Source organism: Lygodium microphyllum, chromosome 4 (genome assembly GCF_053477565.2).
Source record: "Lygodium microphyllum isolate KBCC chromosome 4, Lygodium_microphyllum_v1.1.10, whole genome shotgun sequence".
Taxonomy (NCBI): Eukaryota; Viridiplantae; Streptophyta; class Polypodiopsida; order Schizaeales; family Lygodiaceae; genus Lygodium; species Lygodium microphyllum.
Window position 1 is genome coordinate 122,376,467 of NC_141138.1, and position 22,387 is coordinate 122,398,853.

General features: G+C 45.1%; 1 protein-coding gene across 2 annotated transcripts in view; it reads left to right on the top strand.

Annotated features, from left to right (window-relative positions):
* Window positions 1-3,530: 3,530 nt before the first annotated feature.
* LOC148037560 (Methylthiotransferase) overlaps window positions 3,531-22,387 on the top strand; it is a 70,855-nt gene continuing 51,998 nt past the window's right edge. The window contains exons 1-4 of one of the 2 annotated variants that reach the window (XM_087676507.1): window positions 3,531-3,762; window positions 3,841-3,879; window positions 16,123-16,214; window positions 16,377-16,626. In XM_087676507.1, the coding sequence (XP_087532633.1) occupies window positions 3,610-3,762; window positions 3,841-3,879; window positions 16,123-16,214; window positions 16,377-16,626 (534 nt within the window). In that variant the 5' untranslated portion in view covers window positions 3,531-3,609. Of the gene's footprint in view, window positions 3,763-3,840; window positions 3,880-16,122; window positions 16,215-16,371; window positions 16,627-22,387 lie in introns of those variants that run through there. The other variant, XM_087676508.1, reaches the window with a different exon arrangement.

Sequence of the window (22,387 nt, forward strand, 5' to 3'; positions counted from 1 at the left end):
GTTATGTCATGCACTTAGCTAAGAGTCTATTTCATGTGGGAGCTTTTGCATCCCTGGTTGATGCTTCTATGCTTCCCTCTCTAGTGAGGATGGAAGAGTACTTGCAACATCATGCTTCTATAACTTGTGCTTCTACTGACACTTGTCTTGACGAGCAGCTTCCCTATATTGGGACAACCCTAGACTCTTTGAGTTCCTTGGATGTGGATAGCCCTATTCATGATGACTTGGATTCCTTGTCGTCTTCTACAGGTTCTTCTACTTCATATGTTGTTTGCTTCCATTGTGGGAAGCTTGGGCATGTTCAAAGAAAATGCTTTAGATGGATTAGAGAGTAGCAGAGACAGAGACAGACTCGACATGAGCAAAGAGTCGGAGATCCAACATATACAGTAGGTGTTACCACTCTTACTAGTGGTGAGGTACATGCAAATTCCCATGATGATGCAATTGAGCATATACTCCTGCCATCTTGTTTCCTTACAACTTACTCGCTCAATGATCAGGCCTATGCGTTTGATTGGATTTTGGACTCTATGGCATCTTGTCATGTTACCCCTCATAGAGCATAGTTCTCTTCTTACATAGAGGTTGACGGATGCATTGATTTGGGCCTTGAGCAGTCTTATGTTATTGTTGGTACAGGGGATATACACCTAGCTTTGCATGATGGGACTTTTCTTATGCTCAGGGATGTTACATGTTCCCATGCTCAGTAAGAGCTTGATTTTTGTCAGTTAGTTGCATAATGCAAGATATATTGTTTCTCTTCAGGATAGGTCATGGAAGATTTGTTGTGGTTGCTTGGTTTTGGCTAGAGGTTCTAGAGTTGGTTCTCATTACCCAGTGCATGTCTCTCATATGGGAGATTCTATGGTTGCGGTTATTCGGATACGACATGCATTGTTATGGCATTATCGCATAGGCCATATGCACCACAAAGAGATGGAGATCTTGTCTTGTTCAGACTTATTGATGTCTCCTTTGTCACATGCAAATCTTGATGCTTGCCCTGATTGTACTTATGGTCCTTTGCAAAACCCCTTTGGCTCATGGTGATCGTGAGAGGCATGATTCTCTAGATCTTGTCCACTATGCAATATATGGACCTATGCCTTCCCAATCACTTGGTGGAGTGTCATATTTTGTGACCTTTGTGGATCATGCTACCTATCGTGTTTAGGATTTTCCCTTGGTACAGATTGAGGATGCCGCAGTTATGCTTTACAGGTTTATGGATTGTGATGGTTGCAGGCCTAAGTGCTTGCAGATGGATTATGAGAGTCGTGCTATCTCTCCTAGCTTTTAGTCCTATTGTGAGCAGTCTGGCATTGATTTCTTATGCCCACGGTATTATGGGATTGCTCATGGCATGTGCTTGACTTTACAGGCAAAGGTTGCTTCTATGCTTACCACAGTTGGGTTATCTTATGGCTTTTGGGTTGAGGCCCTTATGATGACAGTCTACTTGCTTAATAGGATGCCACATTTGACTTTGGACGGTATTACACCACACGAGGCATGGAGTGGCATGAGACCCTCCTATGATTACTTGAGGATGTTTGGCTACCAGGCATTTGTATGTATGCCAGATATGTTTATGTCACACAGATGTATCCTCCTTGGTTATGGAGATGGTGACTTTTAGGTTTACAGGTTATGGGATTTGGATGCCCAACAGGTTATACACAGCTGTCATGCTGTCTTTTATGGGACGGAGACATCTCTCAAGCCTCTTGATCCGCGTTCACTGTGCTTTATGGTTGATGCTACAACCGTATGTCAGTCTTTCGCTTTGCTGAGGCCGCATACTATCTTGAGACCCCGTGATCCTTCTTCTATGATTGACTTTGGAGAGTCTATATGCTCTCAGCTGTCTCCTATGCGCCACATATGACCTTGCACTCATGAGTTGCGCTTGCTTCATGAGAAGAATTCTTGGATTGCTCCACTATATGGAGCTGCGGGATCTCTTGTCTCCTGGATGTCATGGACTCGAGGATGCTTGACTCTTCTTTCACAAAGGTTCTTGCTTATTGCACAGCTTGCTTTTCGATTGGGCGTTGGGTGAGATGTCATGATTCCTCACCTAGTCTCTTTTCCTTTTTTCTTTATTTTTTCACTCCTTGGCCCGTTGGCCTTTTAGTGGGAGGTTGTTGGGGTAAAAGACCCTTAGACCTGCCCGTGTACAGTGACCACCCATATTCTTTATTCATACATATGAGATAGTGCAATAAAGCTGTCGTATCATTTCTTGACAGCACCTACATTGTGTGTGCTCCCGCATCTTCCTCTTCTCCTTCTCCACTGCCATTGCATCCCCTTCAATTGGTAGGATGTATTAGCATGCCCGCATCTAACAATTAAGATCCTTGCCTCTATAGTTGTATAGGGCATAGTGCACCAATGGCAATGAGTGCTCTACAATGTGTCCTTGGAGACTAGGAGGGCTACAAAGGGCAATTCCTCCTTAGGATGGAATATATGGATTCCACTGGGCCTTTGACCCCCCATATGCCTGATTTACAAATATCCAAGACTTGTTGGATTGTTGTTCAGTAAGGGGGTTAGAAAGTGGGAAGATGTTCAGGGCCCACTTAATAACTCTTTTCTGCAAGGTACAGGTGTTACAGAGGAGATTTGGCCTTAGTGAATAGGAGAGTGATTGTCTGAGGGTAGTCATGTAATCTTGCAGGGAAGATGGGCTGACTTTTGCGATTAAAAGCGACGATGCCATGAAGGACTTAGTTAGCCTTGCTGGCAAAGTCCTAAGGCTATGTAAACATAAGAAGGAAGCCTCTCTAGTGATTGCTATGATGCTTCACCACAAATGGAGAAGAGTGTGTCCTTTGGCCAAGGTGCATTCATGGAAGAGGAGAGCCTTTAGTGTGTGGAAGGCCTTCCCCTCCTTTAGAGTAAATGTTCTCCGATGGAGACTTATGCTCAAGAAATTACCACCAAGGGTCAGACTCAATAAGTGGTTTTGAGTCTCGCCTCTATGTCCCTTTTGTGGGAAGGTAGAGGAAACTGAGAAACATGCCTTTTGGGATTATGTGAATGTCATGCCGGTGTGAGCTACAATAAAAAAATGGTTGAAGGAGGCTAATCTCTGAAAGTGACTTCGGAATGACAAACGCATTCTTTGCTGATCATGCAGGTCTAGATGATAGCACATGGGGATTGGTAAGTATGGTTTCAAGGGTGGCTTTGAAATTCATATGGAGTAAAAGAAGTAGCATGGTATCTAGAAGGAATCCTAATGAGATGCCTGACAGATGCTTAAATTAGCTTAAAATTGATGTACCATTGTTGCTGGGTTGCTGTAAAACAAAATAATGGAGTGCTAGGCTTTTTTGGAAGAAGATTAGTGTGTTGGCTTGAGCCACAAACTGCATTTTAGCGATATTGTAAGTACTTTCACCTCTTGATATAATAAAGAGCGCATTATAAAACAACCTTGAAATTTTAGGCTTGATGAGAATTTCTTATATCATGCCCTTAAGATAACAATAATAATTGGCTAGCACAAAGGTAGTAATAGAAAGGCAATACTCCAACCCGTTCGTGCAGCATCAGTGGAGAGAGCGAGCGAGAGGGAGGGGGCTCACCATGGAAGACATCGAGGATCTGGTTATGGACAACAACCGGCTACCTTCGGGACTGAAGCTGCCTTCAGTGCTTCCCACCAGCAGACGGCCTCGCAGCGGCGGGGACAGCTTTAAGGAGAATTGCCCGCCCCCTGGCAACGTGCCCGGAGTCCAGGTACGGGAATCGTCTGGCTGTTCTTCTTTGGTTCTTCCTTTTTCCGTGGTTCTCTCACCCGAGCTTCTTTTCCTGCAGACAATTTTTCTCAAAACTTTTGGTTGCGCGCACAATCAGGTGAGACTTCCTTCGTAGTAACCAGCTCCAGGTTATCTGGAAAATGTCCCCTTCACAGTGTTAAGTCATTGTGACTGCTGGCCTTTTGTTGAAACTCTTATAATTGTTCTTTGCCTGTGCCATGATTTGGTTAGGGTCGACGTTTAAAGATATTGAAAATACTGGATGATATTGGAAATATTGGAAAGCTATTACAGTGAATAAAATTTGTGCTATAATGGACTGTTAGCAGTCATGCTTTTCATGCACTCTTATCTTCTGCTTGTGAGCCTCAGTCTGAGTTAGACGGGGACATTAGGAGCATATGACATGTTTGTCATGCGCTTTGACGGAGAGGCAGCTCATTCTAGAGTTGGCACTTCTTCTTTCAGTTGGTGTTTGGCACCTGTGCACCCCAGATCACCGTTGACTGCCACATCAGCATTTATTATGCAGTCCTAGCATTTGTTATTGCCATGTCAGTAGTTGCCATCAGTTTTGATGCCACATCAGCTTTTTTTTTCAGGTCAGACAGCATTTATGGCCCTTTTTATTACTGGTCAGTCGGTTTCCAGCATTTTAGACTATTTATAGCTGTGCCCACTAGTTGGCAGATTCATTCACTCCTTTGCTTCGTAGATGCTCCATTAGGTGGCTGCAGTCTTCTCCATCTCCGGTATTGACAGCAGGCTGGATATTCTCCGTCTCTGTCACCATCACCATCATCATCTGTGTTGTTATCATCATTTTAGTCTGATCCAGTGCCCCCACTAATGCCTCGGGCAGCATGTAGGGACTGATCGGTCCTCTCCTTTGTATTCAGCATTCTTTTCAGTCAGTGCATTTTTCTTTCTTTCTTCTCCTGCTCTCTCTCTCTCTCTCTCTCTCTCTCTCTCTCCATGTTCGTGATTCTCTTCCGTTGCGCACTCTCACATGATATCATCTCCAAAGTGAGTACACAGAGTTACCCCTTCGAGAGGAGACCCCCTAGGCTGAAAAGACAAATTTTCAAGCATTTGCCCCTTGCTGAAAACACAGATTTTCTACATTCTATTGCTCTATACGACACACATGGACCATCTAGAGCCCTTCTATTGTAGAATGAAGCTGATTTCCACCATTTGGGACCATCTATAGCAAAACACAAATTTTTGTGGGTGTTTATAGATGTTGAAGATGTCTTATCACTAGTTCAATGGCTTTGATGATTCTGTTGAGATCTCTCATCATTCTTTTGAGAGGTGCATGATCATCGTGAAGATGGAGGTCCCAACCCTTTTTGAATGGGAACCCTCTCTCGACAGGTCACATAGATTAGAGCAACCATCTTCTCCTCCTCTCTCCATGTCTCCCATAGGGCCTTGTCAGAAGTGGTGCAAATGGAAGTATAGACAAGTGCTGAAATAAACTGTTGAACCCAAGACAAAAGAGAAAGAAAGATAGAACATTGCAAAGAAGAGAACTTAGAAGAATGCTCAGGAAATGAATCCATATACTGAACACAAGATGACACGTACAACAGTGAGTCTCCGGCTTCTAGGCACTAGCACTGGCTCCCTCCCTCCACGGAACCTATAGGTGGTGATGATTTGAATGAGGGAGCCAGATATATAAAGAGAAAAACAATGCCATAATAGAGGCAGGTCGGCCAGCATTTAATGTTAGTTGGTGAGCATAAAATGCCCCAAATAAGCATAAAATGACCATGATAAAATGCTCGAATAACCTAGCCATGCCCGATTTAGGTCATGTTAGCCTGCTCTCATTTAGTCTCAGTCTGTCATCTCCTGGTTGTGAGCTCCTGTCAGAGTCTGACAGGAGACAGAGGAGCTCTGTCAGTGTGTTTTCAGGCTGCTTTAGTCAGCATGTAGCCCTGGGCATTTTACAGCCCAGATCTGGGCTGTTTTTGGGGTGACTGCCCATTATTTTGGGCAGTCGGACCAGTTCTGGTCCGACTGACCAGAACTGGCCAGTCGGACCAGATCTGGCCAGTCGGACCAGATCTGGCCAGGTCGGCCAGTTTAGCTGGTCGGCCAGTTTTCTGGCTGGGGGCTATTTATAGCTGTCCCCCCAGTCAGTCCAGCATTCATCTCATTCATGCTCTGCAGGTTCAGCACTTCTCCCTCCGTCTCCGTCTCCGGCATTGGTGCTGCCTCTGCTTCCAGTCTGTCCTGGTTCCCTCACTGACGCTCCGGGCTGCGTGCAGGGACTGTTCTGTCCATTCCAGTGTATTCAGCATTCATCTCAGTCAGTGCAGATTTTCTTCCTTCATTCTCTGCTTCCTCTCTCCTCTCCTCTGTGTTCGTGTTCTTCTTTCGCTGCGCACTCTCACATGGTATCATCGCCTGATTGAGAGCACGGAGGACGCGAGAAATACCTTACTACTGCTGCCCACAGTTCCACAACAGCCAGGCGCTTCCCTCAGACAGCTGCCAACAGGTCTATTCCAGCCAGAAAACTGCATCAGAAGGCTGTACAGCCTGCGTTTGCTGTACACAGGGGCTGCCACGTCATCCAGTGACGCAGCAACCCTGCGTTTGCTGCCAGGTGACCTCTTCTGCTGCAGGGCGACCCTCCTCCAGCTTGCGTTTTGCTGTTTTGCAGGTCGCTTCTACCCCGGCTGCTCCTATCCTGCAGGCGACCTCTGTCTGGGCAAGTTTCCGGTGCTGGTGGTCTCGATTCTGGTGTTCTGCATCAGATCTATTTGCGTTTTGCAGATCTAGGTGGTTGTAGGCACTCTCTGCCTGCATCTTGGTGGTTGGTGACCACACTGTTGGTCCTATTTCGTCAGCGGCACAATTTTCTTGGTATTTTGCAGATTGGAAGATGTCTTACCAGTTCTCAGGCTTTGAAGACTCAGAGGATGAGCTTCTTTCTCATCATTCCTCTGAGCGGAGGCGGGACTATCGTGAAGTTCGTCATCGGGAAGACCCTCCTCGCACTCGTCCTTCTTCAGTCCATGTATCTCAGAAGGTTCCATCTACTGCGAAGGTTTCTTCAGTGAAGACTGCATCCACTGTGCGGATGCCTTCCTTGATCCCCTCTATACAGGTGCCGATTCTCCCTTCCTTTCCGAAGGAAGACAAGTTGGATGGTTCCAACTATTCCCTATGGTCATGCAAGGTGGCTTGCATTCTTGATACCTTTGATCTATGGGATCTTGTTTCTTCGCCCATCGACTGACCCCCCGTGGATTCGTCCGATGGCACCTCAATGGACCGTGCAGCCTTATGGGATAGGCTCAACTCACGAGCCCGTTCCTTTCTTTTTATGAGTCTCCATGATTCAGTTCTTGTACATGTTCACAGGTTAAAGACCGCGGCGGAAGTATGGACAAAGCTTGCGTCTTTGTATCAGCACAAGACATTTGCCCACAAAATTTCCCTGGAAAAGAAGTTGCGGATGCTCAGTCTTGATGGTTCTTCTTCCATGAAGGAGCACATCACGAAGATGGAGGATATGCGAGGCGAGCTAGCCTCTCTTGGTCGTCTGATATCGTCTGAGGATATGGCGATGATTCTGTTGACTCAGCTGCCATCACCCCGATATGATGTCTTCTACACCAGCCTCATCACTACGAGAACCCGCGAGACTCTCCTATGGGAGGAGCTTTCCCCGCTTGTCTTGGAGCATGACGAGCGACTCAAAGAGGTGGGAGCCAGTGGCTCCACCAAGGCATTTACGGCTGCCACAGGTGGTGGCAAGGAGAAGAAACAAAAGAAGGAGAAGTCCAAGGACAAGAAGGAGGAAGATAAGAAGGATGCGAAGGAGAAGAAGCCCAAGTGTCCCCATTGTGGGAAGGGCACTCATCCCGAGGAGAAGTGTTGGCAGAAGTATCCCCATTTGAAGCCTAAGGAGAAGGACTCGAAGGTGGCCCCAGCCACAACAGAATCTGCGTTTGTGCATCTCTTTGTTGAGGAAGACACTGCCCTAGCTTCTACCACACAGGAGAAGCCTTGGCTCGTCGACAGTGGAGCATCTTCACATATGACCTTCCGTCAGGATTGGCTTCAGGATCTTCGTTCCAGAGGGGGTACAGTCACCATTGGTGACAATTCTACAGTTCCTGTTCATGGAGTGGGGACTTTGCCTATGTTTTCTGACAGGCGGTCTTCCTCCGCCAAAGTGCTCTATGTGCCTGATTTGGGTTTTAACCTATTATCTGTGCATGGTCTTACTCAGTTAGGTACCCGAGTCATTTTTACTCAGGATGCAGTCACAGTGGAGGATGCTTCTACAGGTGATGCCCTTTGGACAGGTACACAGGAGGGTGGGCTTTATACGCTCACAGCCTTGGCTGCGCGGACCTCCCATGAGCTTGGGCTGCTCTGGCATGCTCGGTATGGTCATCTGAACCTTGATTCTCTTCGCCGGGCTTCTAGGAGGAAGATGGTGGAGGGACTTCCTGATTTCCCTCCTCTTCACACTTTGTGCCCTAGCTGCTTGAGGGGCAAGCAGCACAGGCAGCCTCACTCGCAGGTTGCTTCTCGAAGGGCTATTTCACCGCTTGAGTTGGTTCATATCGACCTTTGCGGACCTATGGGCACGGCCTCCCTTGGGAAGGCCAAGTATTTGATGCTGATTGTGGACGACTTTAGTCGTTATGTTTGGCCTTATTTCTTGGAGTACAAGAGCGAGGCGTACTCCCGTTTCTGTGAGTGGCAGGTGTTTGTGGAGACCCAAACAACTTCCAAAGTCCGTGGTGTTCGAGCTGATCACGGTGGAGAGTTCACTTCTCACCTTTTCTCTCAGTTTTGCAGGGATCATGGTATTCGGGTGGAGTATTCCCATCCGAACACACCATCAGAGAATGGTGTGGTGGAGCGTGCAAATCGGACCATGATTGAGATGGCCCGATCTATGCTGGAGCATAGGAGTCTTCCTCATTTCCTTTGGGGTGAGGCAGTGGCTACAGCGGTGCATATATGCAACCGCTCTCCGACTTCGGCATTACAGGACATGACTCCATATGAGGCTTTCTTTGGAAAGAAGCCTTCCGTGTCCCATTTTCGCATCTTTGGGTGCGATGCTTTTGTCCATGTGGACAAGAAGAAGAGGAAGACGAAGTTCGACTCTAAGTTGAGAAAGCTTATCTTCGTTGGTTATAGTACGACCACGAAGGGATATCGGCTCTACGACCCGACGACGCGGCAGGTTGAGGTGAGCAGGGATGTGATCTTTGATGAGGCTTCGGCCTCTGAGGATCCGATTGATGGTTCTATTTCCGATGTTTCTTCATCATCGACGGACCCCCCCCCACCTTCTCTCCCTTCACTTCCTTCCAGGATCACCCTTAGCACCCCCCCTATTCCTCCTCCTCCTTCGGCTTCCCTTTCCCCTTTGGTGGATGTGCCTTCGTCTTCTACGAGCTCTTCTACCGCCTCTTCGGGATCTTCACGGGATATACAGCCTTCTTCAGATGCGGAGGATTTACCTTTACTTGGTGAGGGGGAGTCCCTCTCCGAAATGGGTGCTTTACAGGTTCCGGAGACCCCCCGGTCTCCCTCACAGAAGGAGTCTCTCAGGATTCCTTTATGGTATCGCCGGCTCATGCAGGATTCAGGTGTTACTCACTTTCCTGCTTCTTCTACAGGTCCTCGTCGATCAGCCCGTTTACAGGCCCAGCGGGACAGTTCACTATGTGTGAACTATGCTCTTATGTCACAGATTCTTCAGGATTCCGAGCCTTCCACTGTGGAGGAGGCTCTTGCACAGGATATTTGGAGATAGGCTATGCAGGCCGAGCTCGACTCCATCGAGCGAAACCATACGTGGGAGCTTGTTCCGCGTCCCGCGAAACGGAAGGTGATTGGTGTGTAATGGGTCTTTAAGACCAAATATCTTGCAGATGGCTCCCTGGACAAGCATAAAGCTAGGCTTGTTGCCAAGGGTTTTGCCCAGTGTGCAGGATTGGATTACTTTGAGACTTTTGCTCCTACAGCTAGGATGTCCACCATCCGAGTGCTTTTGGCTCTTGCTGCTCATCACCGTTGGCCTGTCTATCAGATGGACGTCAAGTCTGCTTTTCTGAATGGCGTTCTTGAGGAGGAGATTTATGTTTCACAGCCTCCTGGTTTTCTTGTGCAGGGGAAGGAGGATCATGTCTACAGGCTGCGGAAGGCTCTTTATGGCCTAAAGCAGGCTCCTCGTACTTGGTACCAGCGGATTGACCGCTTCTTTCTACAGAGTGGCTTTGCGCGCTCCGCTTATGATCCCAACCTCTACTTACGGGTTGTGGATTCTCTTTCGGTGTTTCTCATCTTGTATGTGGACGATCTTATTATTACAGGGAGTGACACTCAGCAGGTGGAGCATTCTCGGTCCATTCTACAGCAGGAGTTTGACATGACGGATCTAGGGATCCTTCACTTCTTTCTAGGTCTGGAGATCTATCAGATGGCACAGGGCATTTTTATCTCGCAGCACAGGTACATCTCCGAGCTTCTTTCGGAGTTTGATATGGCTGAGTGTCGGCCTATCTCATGCCCTATGGACCCTGAGTCCAAGCTTTTGACAGCTGGAGTTCCTCTTACCGATCCCACCCGTTACAGGTGCCTTGTCGGCTCTCTTATCTGGCTGCTTCACACTCGGCCGGATATCTCCTTTGTGGTGGCTTTATTGTCTTCCTTTATGCAGACTCCTACCCAGGATCACTGGCAGGCGGCCTTGCGGGTTCTTCGCTATTTGCAGGGGACTCGATCCTTTGGGATCATGTATGGAGATGGGATTACCCTTTCTGGATGGAGTGATTCTGATTGGGCAGGTGATGTGGATTCGTGACGATCCACTACAGGTTATGCTTTCACCCTTGGATCTGGTGCTGTCTCTTGGAGCAGCAAGAAGCAGCCTACTGTGGCACTTTCTTCTACAGAGGCTGAGTATCGGGCCCTATGTTCGACCGCTATGGAGGCAGTTTGGCTCCGTCGCTTACTCGCGGAGATTGGCTTTACCCAGACCGGACCTACGGAGCTGCGCGTGGATAACCAGAGTGCTCTTGCTCTGGCCAAGAACCCGGTGTTTCATGCTCGTACGAAGCACATTGAGGTTCAGTATCACTATGTTCGAGAGCGGATCGTGGATTCGGAGCTGGTGGTGGTCTATTGTCCTACGGCGGCCAATGCAGCTGATCTCTTTACGAAGCCTTTGCCTCAGGCTTCTTTGCTTCATCACATGCGGTTCTTGGGTCTTCAGTCTCTCCCAGGAGTTGAGAGGGGGTGTTAGCCTGCTGTTATTTAGTCTCAGTCTGTCATCTCCTGGTTGTGAGCTCCTGTCAGAGTCTGACAGGAGACAGAGGAGCTCTGTCAGTGTGTTTTCAGGCTGCTTTAGTCAGCATGTAGCCCTGGGCATTTTACAGCCCAGATCTGGGCTGTTTTTGGGGTGACTGCCCATTATTTTGGGCAGTCGGACCAGTTCTGGTCAGTCGGACCAGAACTGGCCAGTCGGACCAGATCTGGCCAGGTCGGCCAGTTTAGCTGGTCGGCCAGTTTTCTGGCTGGGGGCTCTTTATAGCTGTCCCCCCAGTCAGTCCAGCATTCATCTCATTCATGCTCTGCAGGTTCAGCACTTCTCCCTCCGTCTCCGTCTCCGGCATTGGTGCTGCCTTTGCTTCCAGTCTGTCCTGGTTCCCTCACTGACGCTCCGGGCTGCGTGCAGGGACTTCTGTCCATTCCAGTGTATTCAGCATTCATCTCAGTCAGTGCAGATTTTCTTCCTTCATTCTCTGCTTCCTCTCTCCTCTCTTCTGTGTCCGTGTTCTTCTTTCGCTGCGCACTCTCACAGGTCAGACTCACATATGAGCTGTTTGGACTGTTAACACTCTCAAATCATGGGTGATTTGATACAATACAATGATATAATGATAAAGTTGAGTCATAGTCTATACAACAAAGAATTATTGGACTAGAACCATGGATACCCGTGAGGTTGCTAATTCCTTGCAGTCCTTTCGCAAATCTCTTCTTACCATACTGATAACACAGAGCAAGAACTGAGGGTGCAAACACTCTGACATATGTGCCTTGGGAAGGGTAGACTGTATGTGTTGAAGGTGGTCATGTACTTGTGTAACACAGAGCAAAAATGGCTGAATCGTATCCTTGGGCTCAAACTTCATCTGCTGAAGTTGGTTACAAAGGGTCGGTCACTGCACGCATGGTGGAAGGTGCCTTGTACAACATGTGCATCTGAAGCTTTGACCATATTTTTTGAGATGTCTTGTAGGAGATAACCACTGGTAGGACTTCTTTAGAAATACACCGAAGTAGTGCAGAATACGCATGTGCATGGTTTGAATCCCATGTAAGCACAGCTTCCTCATGGTTGTCCTCATTAAAATCGTCAGTAAGAGGAAAAGGACTCCAAGATTGAGGAATAGCTTCACTAACAATGTACCAAATCCGCTTTTGCACAAAGGAAGCTTTCATCACAGCACTCCATGTAAGATAGTTAGGTCCATGTAGCTTATCATTTGTAGAAGTGCATGGAGGAGCCATCTCGAGAGGATAAGAAGAGAAGATAGATAATAGAAGGTATATAGAGAGAGAATACAGCCAAACCAACAGCAAAGACGTCATAATATAAGAATTCACATGTACTTTAACCAAAAATCTGATTAGAAACAAAGGATAATTGTTGCAAAATGAAGAAAACCCAGTTAAAAACTGCCAAAAACAACAAAAAATGGCCAATACAAATATTCGTAGCCATGGTTAGGGGGAGAAATCCAAAAATAGGCTGTTGAGCATTTAATTTAGCAAATTTCATATCCATGTGTTGGAGGAGCCTTCGTCAGTGGTTGACCCGTCTTCAAAGAGCCTTGGCTCATTGACAATGGTGCTTTGAGTCATATGACTCCATGAGGTGATATGCGATAGGATCTTCGTCCATTTGAGGGTTTAGTCACTGTTGGTGACATTTGTTCGGTGCCTATTAGTGGTGTTGGCACTTTTGCCGTTATTGCTGTTAGACAGTCATTTCCTGGACAGTTGGCAGACAGCAGGTTCCACGTCAACAGGTTGGTGGACAGCAGGCTCCACATCAGCAGTACGGCAGTCCACGTCAGTAGTACGGCAGGGCACTGGTATAGTCATCCAGATTTGTTGGTACAGTCGGCCAGATTTAATGCAATCGGCTGCATTTAATGCAGCCGACCTACTCCAATTATTTCCTATTTCTTTGGCTATTTATAGCCTGTTTCGTGGCTCCCTCCAGCATTCATTATTCAGATTCTGATCTCGAGATCTGTTGGTTGAGACAGACTGTGCTCGGGCTGACGGAGATCGAGGTCATCAAGTCGGAGACATACGCATATATTTCCTCTGCCCCCTTGTGTATTTCTGCACTCTTATACAGCATACTACACTGCAGATTTTCTGCGTTTACACTGTCTCCTTTTCTCTCTCTCTCTCTTCTCTCTGTGTTCACTCTCTCTCAGTCTTTGTCCTACACTTCAGCATCGCTGCACTCTGACAATTGCTAGAGTGTTCCTCTAGCTTCATTTCGGAAATCCTACATGTTCTAGACTTGGGCTTTACACTTCTCTCTATTTATGGCTTGACTAGACTTGGTACCAGGGTTGTCTTCACCGAGCAGGCCATGTTTACTAAGGATTCTTCTTTAGGAGTTGTTTTAGCAACAGGTTCTACAAGCTCGATTCCCTTTCTCTTATGGAGGGTCATCCAAGGCAGTTGTCTATTGCTGCATGTGTTTCCGCTTGTGCACCATCGATTCCATCGGTTCTTTCCCATCCCCCACTCTCTTCTTCGGTGTTTCCCTTGTATCTCCCATCCCTTTGAGAGGGGGATGATCTCGGTGATGCGGTTGTGGATTCCCTAGCCCCTCGTGTTTTAGAGGGGGATCCCCAAGATTGTGAGGAGTTTCTTCATTAGCGGTCTACATTGATGGACTTCATCGGCATTGGCAGTCTTCTTGTTACCCTTGGATCCTCATCTTTATTGGCGTTCAACCACATCCATGATTTGAGAGGGGATGTTAGCAGTCATGTTTGTCATGCACTGTCATCTCTTGCCTGTGAGTCTTAGTCTGAGTTAGATGGGGACATTAGGAGCTTTGACATGTCTATCATGTGCTTTGACGCAGGAGGTAGCTCATTCTAGAGTTTGCATTTTTTATTTCAGTCGATGTTTGGCACCTGTGCACCCCCAAGTGGTTGTAGACTGCCACGTCAGCATTTATTATGGAGTCCCAACATTTATTACTCCCATGTCAGGTTGCTTGTAGTTTTGATGCCATGTTAGCATTTTTATTTAGATTGGACAGCATTTATGGCCCTATTTTTTGCTAATTGGCGAGTTTCCAGCATTTTAGGCTATTTATAGCTGTGCCCACTAGTTGGTAGATTCATTCACTTCTCTGCATCGTAGGTGCTCCATCATGTGGCTGCAGTCTTCTACATCTCCGATGTGGACAGCAAGCTAGATATTCTCCATCTCTATCACCATCATTGTCATCATTGGTGTTGCTTTCATCATTTCAGCCTGATTTGGTGCCCTTACTAACACCTCGGGTTGGTGCAGGGACTGATCAGTCCTCTCCTTTGTATTCAACATTCCTCTCACATGAACCAATATATATATGCATGGATTGTGTAGTTGAATTGCCTTGGAGAAATCGAGGTCATAGGTCTATGCGAAAAAACTTGCACTTACATAGTTTTGCAAACAACCTTTTTCACCTTAAGAGACATAAGATGATGTGCAAGTGGTGCGCATGTTCCTTTGATGACTTATCGTAAACAAGTATGTCATCAAGAAAGACAACTATCTGCTTTCCTTGGTATGGATGAAGCAAATCATTCATTGTTTGTTGCAAAGTTGCCAGCCCATCGATCCATGCAAAAGGTAGAATAAGAAATGGATATGTCCATACATTAGTGCAATTAAGGCAAAAGAATGGACTCTAGTATCAATTGTGTCCCACAAAATCAGCTTGATCTTGGGGCAAAACCTTGTCCATGGGTGTAAACCTCATTCGGCTAAGATGAGTTTCTTGAAGGCTATTAGAGGGTGAAACATAGTTAGAAGAACAACTGAAAAAGGAAGTTCTTTATGTAGTGATGCCATATCGTTGGTGAAGTGGAAGTAGACCCCCACATGCCGCGTACGTGGCGTAATGATCAGATTGCTTGTAAGGCAAAGGCACTCTGGTTGTTGTAGTAGACAACAGTGGGAGATTTGCATGGAAACTAAAGTGCCGCTAGTAAGCTTCTTAAATAGATAGTCTCCGTGGTACCATTAAAAAGAGCCCGATACTCGAGCTTGGCCGTGGAAGCCGCCATTGTCTCTTGCTTATGGCTGGCCCAAGAGATGGTTGCTGTGCCCAACATAAAGAGGTAGTCGCCATGGGAACGCCTGGTGTTAGGATCTCTTGCCCAATTAGAGTCAATGTACCCCAATTTTTATTTACCTTTTCTTGAGCTCAAAATGAAAAATATGTCCTCTTAAGGGCTTATGAACCAAAACTTGGTATGAAGAGTTTCTTCATCTTGAGCATCACCAATAACTTGTGGAAAAGAGGAAGTAAACTCAAAAGATTGAGAAGTAGTAGCATGTGTACCTAACATAGGAGTGAATGAAGGTGGAGAAGTGTGTGGAAAAGATGAAAGAGGTAAAGATGAAGATGATGGTGGTAGAGAGGAAAATGGTTTGTACTCCATGTAGTATCCACATTAGGATGGCCGGTCCATTGTGGAGCTTCCGTCCTCCCTGCAAAATCATTAGACCAGTGCATCGAATCTAAAGAGGAAAACTCAAATTTACCTTCAATCTGCTGTTGAGCTTAATACATGAGGATGAGATTGTATTCGGCTCATGAGATCTCATATGGTTTGTGGAATCCATGGTAGTTCGAAGACTCTCCGGCCATGTCGGATGGAGAAGCAAGCTGTGAAGCTCACCCCGTCTCGTGTCTCAATGTGCTAGGTTCAGGAGCATCATAATGATGCTGTGAAGATGTGTTTGAAGTCATCTTGCCCTCATGTTGTTCTTGCTTCTTGATAAAGGAATTGTTGAATGATTCTCTATTGAATTTTACATCTTGTACTCACATGTGATGTGGATGTTGCCTGAATTTTTTAGTTTAATGTGGCTGAATTAATCTTGCTGTATTGGTTGTTCCACAAAGCAATTCTATCTATTTTGTACATATACTGCTGAGTTTTGCTTCAGTTTTATTGCTTCACAATTGCTATTTGCAGAGTAAAGAGCTGAATATGTTGTAAACATGGTCATACATGTGTTGATGCAGAGTGATAGCGAATACATGGCAGGACAGCTTTTGTCATATGGATATATGCTTGCTGAGGATCCTGAGGTGGCTGATTTGTGGTTGATTAACACGTAAGCAATTATCTTACACCCATTTGTTCTTGATATGTGTTCTATAAAATTAAGCATTCTCAGGTTCATTCTTTTCTTCTGTAAAAATAAGCATTCTTGGGTTCATTCGTTTCTTTTGATCTCACGAACTGAAGTAGGTTTTGTTGGCCATCTTTAGGACAGGTGTACAGTTAAATCGCCAAGCCAATCAGCCATGGAAACTTTAATAAGGAAGGGCAAGTCTTGTAAAAAACCTGTAGTTGTAGCTGGGTGTGTGCCACAGGGTAGCAAGGACTTGAAGGATCTGGAGGGTGTGAGCATTATAGGTGTGCAACAGATTGATCGGGTGGTGGAAGTTGTAGAAGAAACGTTACGAGGACATGAAGTACGACTTCTTCGCAGAAGTTCTCTTCCTGCCCTGGACCTGCCTAAGGTACCAAATGACATTCTCTAAGTATCTCAAGGTTTTATTTGGCTTATTGTGTCTTGAAGGTTGTAGACTTTTAGGAGGTAACTGATGTGCATCCAGTAGGCTATCCTGATTGAATTAAGCACATGAAGTGGCAAAATGAAAAGACTTGACAAGCTTAACGGCATCATTTTGAGCTCTTGCACCAGTGATTATCTAATGCCTGGTTAGGTTTGACATTGTGGGTGGATACAGTATATGCAATAACTCTACTATATGGAGTGCAAAATAAGTGTCAGTCTACATGGAAACCGTGTGCTGTTGTACTAGTGAGGTGTGGCTTTTCAGCATACTCTTGGAGGCTGACACTGCTGTTCAACTGTCCAAACCTAACCCATTGCTGCATCCTTGGGCTAGGAATGTGGTTTGGAATTTGATTGTCGTCTTCTAAGTGGCCATTGCAAGGACCACCATTTGTTTGCTTTCTTGGATAGGAGGAGCCATTAGTGTAGTACATTGCATGGGTAAGTGGCCATTGCAAGGACCACCATTTGTTTGCTTTCTTGGATAGGAGGAGCCATTAGCGTAGTACATTGCATGGGTTATTCTCAGCCTGGCTGACCTGCATTTATGGCTGGCCAACTTATCATTATTTTCCTCCATTTATGCACTTGTGGTGGCATTTATGGCTGGCCAACCTGATTATTACTTTCCTCAATTTTTGCCTATTTATTGGTCACTTCTCCTCCATGTCATTATGATCTATATATGCGGACTGCATTTTGCTATAGAGAAGTAGTCTGGGAGCAGCCTGCTGGTTCCCCACAGCCCATGTGGTTGTGCACACTCTTATGCTTTGGTATATGTATTTGGTTTCTGAGTTCATATGTAGTTGTTCTCTTGTTCAGTTCTCTGTGTTTACAGCAGCTTCAACACTTTGCTTCTGTTGCAGTGCATTCCTTTGACATTTTATCAGAGCCCAATCGCCTTGGTTCTGGTGCTGTTTTCTGTTTTTGACTGCTGTTTCAGGTCTAGTCCAACCTCCTTGAGTGCTGCAACCTTGCGTTTTACTGCTGCTGTCATTCATATGGCCTGGGCACATCATATTTCAGCTTGGTGGCAATTTTCAGCTGGTGGGTTGCCCGTCTAACCTGCATTTTTTCTGCTGAATCCTGTGTTTTAATAGCTGCATGCAGTATTTCAGTCAGCCCAGCCATTGTTTTCACTCAGCTGCTCTGATTTTCTTAGTTTTGCACTCATTTTCACATTTTTTTTTGCACATATAAACTTTGATTGCCTGCATTCCCTCTTTTTTGCATTTTATTCAGCTCAAATTACACACCTAAGGGAAGGTTCACACATGTTGGTTGTTGTGAATATATTCACTACACTCATTTCACACTGGTTCCTCTCTGGTCTTTATTTTGAATTGTATCTCTTGCTTGAATGGTTGAACTTGTGCCATGTGGCTTATTAATCATAAGTGCCCAAGATATTCTCTCCAACACCCTTACCTTCTCTGCAGATCATCTATCAATGGCTCCTTCATGTTGTAATACTAATGATGAGCTTAAAGGCCCTGATTATCGAACTTGGAGTGTGGTGATGAAAGCATGGTTTATGCAGAAGCGTCTTTGTTACATTGTTTCAATTTATACATTGCATTCATGATGACCCACTCCTTGAGGTTCCATCCTATTGGGGTGAAGAGAATTGAGGAAGCAATCCTCGACCTAGACTCTAATGTTACCAATACATGCTTAGAGCTTCTTCGATGTATCTTGAATGAAACCTTATTGATGGTCACCTTCTGTGGGACATCTCCCATGGTGAGGAAGAAGCTGCAGCTTGCATATGAGGCTTTGTTAATCATGAGGGCTGTTACCCGCTATGGCTTGTCACAAAATATCTGGTTTGAGGTTGTTGATACGATTCAATCATTCATTGTTCGAGTGGTAGAGGCCCAAGATCAACTTCGCAACAAGTAGTCTGCTCTACTTGAAGCTCATTGGTAGGGGCTATTTTCTGCCTCGGGAGTTTGACCATGAGGGCTGTTAGCCTCTATGGCCAGTTGCAAAACATTTGGTTCAAGGCAATTGATATGATTCGGTCATTCATCCTTCGAGCGACATATATCTAGGACCACCTTCACAACATGCAGTCTGCTCTACCGAAGCTCATTTGTTAGGGACCACTCTCTTCAAATTGTCTCCAGAGTTTGATGGTGTGACAAATGAACATCTAATACTCTTGTCAATTTCCAACACTTGACATGGATGCTACTTGGGCACGAATTTGCCTTACAATTACATGTGAGGTTGCCATCTTGTTTTGGTGGCTCACTTAAGTGCCTTGGCTGCTTCAAGAGGGATGACAAGCAGAAGAAAGTTTAGAGCTCCTTCTATGGCAAGAAGGGGGGCATCTCTGCAAGGACTGCAAGAAGCTAGTGATGTTGCGGAAGGAGAAAGAGGAGAAGAAGAAGTGCAAGGACTCCTTTGACTCCTCATCATCCTCAGATTCCAACATAAATTCTGGTTGTGTGGCGAAGGCTGTGGTGACCACGAAATCATTCTTCTAGCCCTAGTGGTGCTTGCATCCCTCACAGCTCTCCAGCCCCTAAGAAAGAGTGGGAGCAGGTAGTGGTGGGGCATGCTAGTCTCATCCATATGCAAGTGTGGAGGACCTTGGGCATGGTTGAAATGGGGAATCCATGGCCATGTTCTGCTTTCAATGGACTTGGTTTGTGACTTGCATTGAGATTCAGCTGCTTCTACTTTTTATGGTGAGGGATTGGTATGATTTATATCAACATTAGTGTCTTCTTGAGACTTTGGTGGTGGTTTGATCACCCATTGCTTGGGTGTCCATGGTCCCATTTGATTGTCATTGTTGTGTAGTATGGTGTGTCTTTTATCATTGTATATTTTATTTTGCTTATCAGCCATGATTTGAGAGAGGGTATTAGCTTAGTACATTTCATTGGCTGTGTGGCCATTTCAATAGCCCAAAATTTGGGTGCTTTTATTTTGTATGGGCGACTTGTTTTCAGCCAGGCCAACCTGCATTTATGGCTGCCCAATGTGATCATTATTTTTCTCTGTTTGTGCCTATTTATAGGCCACCCCTTCTCCATGTCATTATGATCTGATACATGCACACTGCACTCTGCACTCTGCTGGTTGCTCCTCACTCGTGCATTGGTGAATGTATTCCATTTCCCAAGTTTATTATTTCTGAGTTCATGTTCTTACAATTGCTAGGATTAATGTTATTAATCACAAAGAAGGATCATGTTAAGGTTGGGAGGTCTTGCACTCAACACACTATTGTTTTCTCTTCAACACGGAAATATTAATTTTCTGATCAAACCAGCAAGCCTTTATCCCTCATCTATCATCCCATTAGGCATTGCACTTTGCCCCCTCTCCTTTTTCTTCTTGTGGTCTACTACTTTTAAAGATGTCAATAGAACTTTCATCTTTGGCTAAGCCCAACAATACATGCAAGATGCTTTGCACTGCATGCTTGATAAACTTCTTTGACAGCCACTGTAATTGTGAGGGTGCGCCAAGGGAGGGAAGGGAAGATGGAGAGAAGAGCAGAGTAGATGAAATGCAAAAGAAACATAGGGAAAACACTGATTTGAACATTGATACAAGGCTGCACACAATCAGCCCTTGCATTCATGGTAGAAGAGGAGAATTTGTTTGAGGGAAATGAGAGAGAATGATGGCTCCTTGGAATGATGTGATTTGGAGGCATGCAACTGAGAGCCTATATATAGGCAAAGGGCAATATACAAGCTGACCTAATGCTACGAGAAGATAGCACTAATGAAGCTACTCGTGAGAAGAGATGCTGCCCATGATGCCACATGGATAAAATGTGCAATGCACTCCACTATGTGCAGTGTGAATAGGCTAAGTGAAAAAGGGGATGAGATGATCAAGACCTAGAAACTCTATTCTTCACCTAATGTGCATGTAATAAAGGCATATAACATGCAAGACAAATTGATAGACTATGACATTAATAAAACTTCCAATGTTCTCATCGAACTCAAATTGAGGCTCACAAGTAGGAGATGTTCATGAAACAAGACATAGAGTAGCATGCTTACCAACAACAATAGCTTTAAAAGGTTGTAAACCATCCTCTTGTGGCTACGTAACAATAGATGGTGGTTATTCACTTTTTTCTATGGACAACTCTTGAGGAGAAGTTTAGTAATCCATTAAATTTTCACTTCTTGCCATGCTAAAATACTTTGCACATAACCAACATAGGCTCACCCCCTTGAGGGAATTGATGACAATCTTCACCTTTGTCTATGGATAACTCTTGAGGAGAAGTTCAGCAATCCATTAATTTTTCACTTCTTCCCATGCTGAAATACTCTGCACATAACCAACATAGGCTCACCCCCTTCAGGGAATTGGTGATGATCCCAACATTGGAACTAACCAAACCCGCCTTTAACACTAGCCTTGTGGCAAAAAAGCGGCTTTTGTGGCAATTTGGACCCTTTATAAAAAATTCCATTTCTCATCAACGAGAAAGATCAAGAAGAAACGGTTTTAGGGAAATGCAATTAACACAAGATAGTAATTGAAATAAAATAGAAAGGGTCAAAACAAGCTAGGAAGTGTATATTTTTATGTCAATCTTTTGGACCATTTTTGTAGAAAATCGAAAACTTTTTGTGTTTTTGATCTAAACCATCTCAAACATTTTTTTATTAGGCTAAAACTTTCATGAAAAATACTTTGATATGTATAGTAAGTATTTCCATTAAGAGATTTGGGATTAGATAGAAATTGTCAACTTTTTAAAGAGCTCCAAACAATGTTGCCAAGTGCTGTTTTGACCAATTTTCATGCACTTTTGAAAATCCAATTTTTGTAGAAAATGATTTTCCAATTGAAACTGGTTCCAAATCTTTTACTCTACTATCTTACAACATTGGTAAAGTTCCATCCAATTTTGGTATCATATGTATGTCAGAAGTGGAGCAGCGGTGGAAGCATAAACATGTGCTGAAATAAATTGCTGAAACACAAGACAAAAAGAGAAAAGAAAGAACACGATACAGATGAGAACTCAGATGTATGCACGGGAAATGGAATCCATATATCTGAACACGAGACAGTCGCATACAACAGTGAGTCACTGGCTGCGTGGGCACTGGCACTGGCTCCTCTCTCCACAGAGTCTGCAGATGGTGAAGATGATGTGATTGACTGAGGAGGAGCCACTGAGTATAAATAGGCTGAAAAAGTGGGGAGCAATAATGCTGGTCGGACAGCATTTAATGCTGGCCGACTGGTGCATAAAATGCCCCAATGGCATAAAATGCCACACCAGAAAAATACCTAAAATACCTAATAAAAATGCCCAGCCCAGATCAAGCTCAGACTCACACATGAGCTGACAAATACTCTGCTAACACCCTCTCTCAGATCATGGGTGATCTGATACAATACAATAGTACAATGAAAAGGGATCAGAAACTATACAACTTAGAACCACCAAGTAGAACCATGGATACCCAAGCAGTGGGTGATCAAGCCACCACCAAGATGCCTCGGAGAGAACCTGATGTCGATGTTGATCGTACCAAACACCTGAAAATAGAGAAGATCATAGCATGTCTCTGTGTCCATCACCAATGTCTCGCAGGAGCATACAAGACCATCCTGTCAAAAATGCCTTTGAACATAGGTGACCATGGATTCCCTGCCTTTGGCCAGACCGCCAAAGTGTCCCCTCATGTGAGCTCCAGACG